Genomic DNA, 781 nt, shown 5'->3' with positions numbered 1-781 from the left:
AATCACACCCAAATGGAAATCATATAACAAACTCACCCCAAAAGGACACTCACCCCAAAAAGAAATCATATAGCCAAACTCACCACAAAAGGAAACTCACCCCTGAAGGAAACAATGTAACCAAACTCACCATAAAAGGAAAACATATTATAACAAAACTCACCCCAAAAGGAGACGAAGACGGCGTAAAACACTGTCCCCGGGTGATCGAAGAGGTAGGAGATCCTAACGAAGAGGCACACGTCACTGAGGTACCAGTACTCACAGCCGATGTCCTCGTCGCACACTGGACACATCTTGAACTCTTTGCCGCTGTCGCACACATCGTTTCTGAGGGCGGGAGGGAGGTGATTGTGGTTGTTGTTGTTGTTGTTGTTGTTGTTGTTGTTGTTGTTGTTGTTGTTGTTGTTGTTGTTGTTGTGATTCTTTGTTTCTTAAATGTTGTTGTCCTGTTGTTGTTGTAATTGTTGTTGTTGTTATTACTCTTACGTAAATGTTGTTGTTATTGTTGTTGTTGTTATTACTCTTACGTAAATGTTGTTGTTATTGTTGTTGTTGTTGTTGTTGTTGTAGTTGTTGTTGTTGTTTTTGTTGTTGTTACTTTATCGCTGTTGTTCAATATTGTTATTGTTGTATTTGAGGTTGCTATTGTTGTTGTTGTTGTTGTTAGTGTTATTGTTGTTATCATTGTTGTTGCTGTTATTGTTATTGCAGTTGTTACTTAATTGTTGTAGTTGCTGTTTGTGCTGCTGTTGTTGTTGTTGTTATAGTAGTTTAATTT

General features: G+C 37.8%; 1 protein-coding gene across 1 annotated transcript in view; it reads right to left on the bottom strand.

Annotated features, from left to right (window-relative positions):
• The window catches only part of LOC101863672 (anoctamin-7), a 38,913-nt gene that overhangs the window by 20,461 nt on the left and 17,671 nt on the right, over positions 1-781 (bottom strand). Inside the window, exons 7-8 of the mRNA XM_035969882.1 lie at positions 164-330; positions 83-102 (exon numbers count right to left, since the gene is read on the bottom strand). Coding sequence (XP_035825775.1) covers positions 83-102; positions 164-330 — 187 coding nt within the window. The remainder of the gene's footprint in view (positions 1-82; positions 103-163; positions 331-781) is intronic.

The sequence above is a fragment of the Aplysia californica genome, unplaced genomic scaffold (assembly GCF_000002075.1).
Source record: "Aplysia californica isolate F4 #8 unplaced genomic scaffold, AplCal3.0 scaffold00191, whole genome shotgun sequence".
In the NCBI taxonomy this organism is placed as follows: Eukaryota; Metazoa; Mollusca; class Gastropoda; order Aplysiida; family Aplysiidae; genus Aplysia; species Aplysia californica.
The sequence above is the reverse complement of the archived record's forward strand: the minus strand, read 5'-3'. Positions and strand labels throughout refer to the sequence as shown.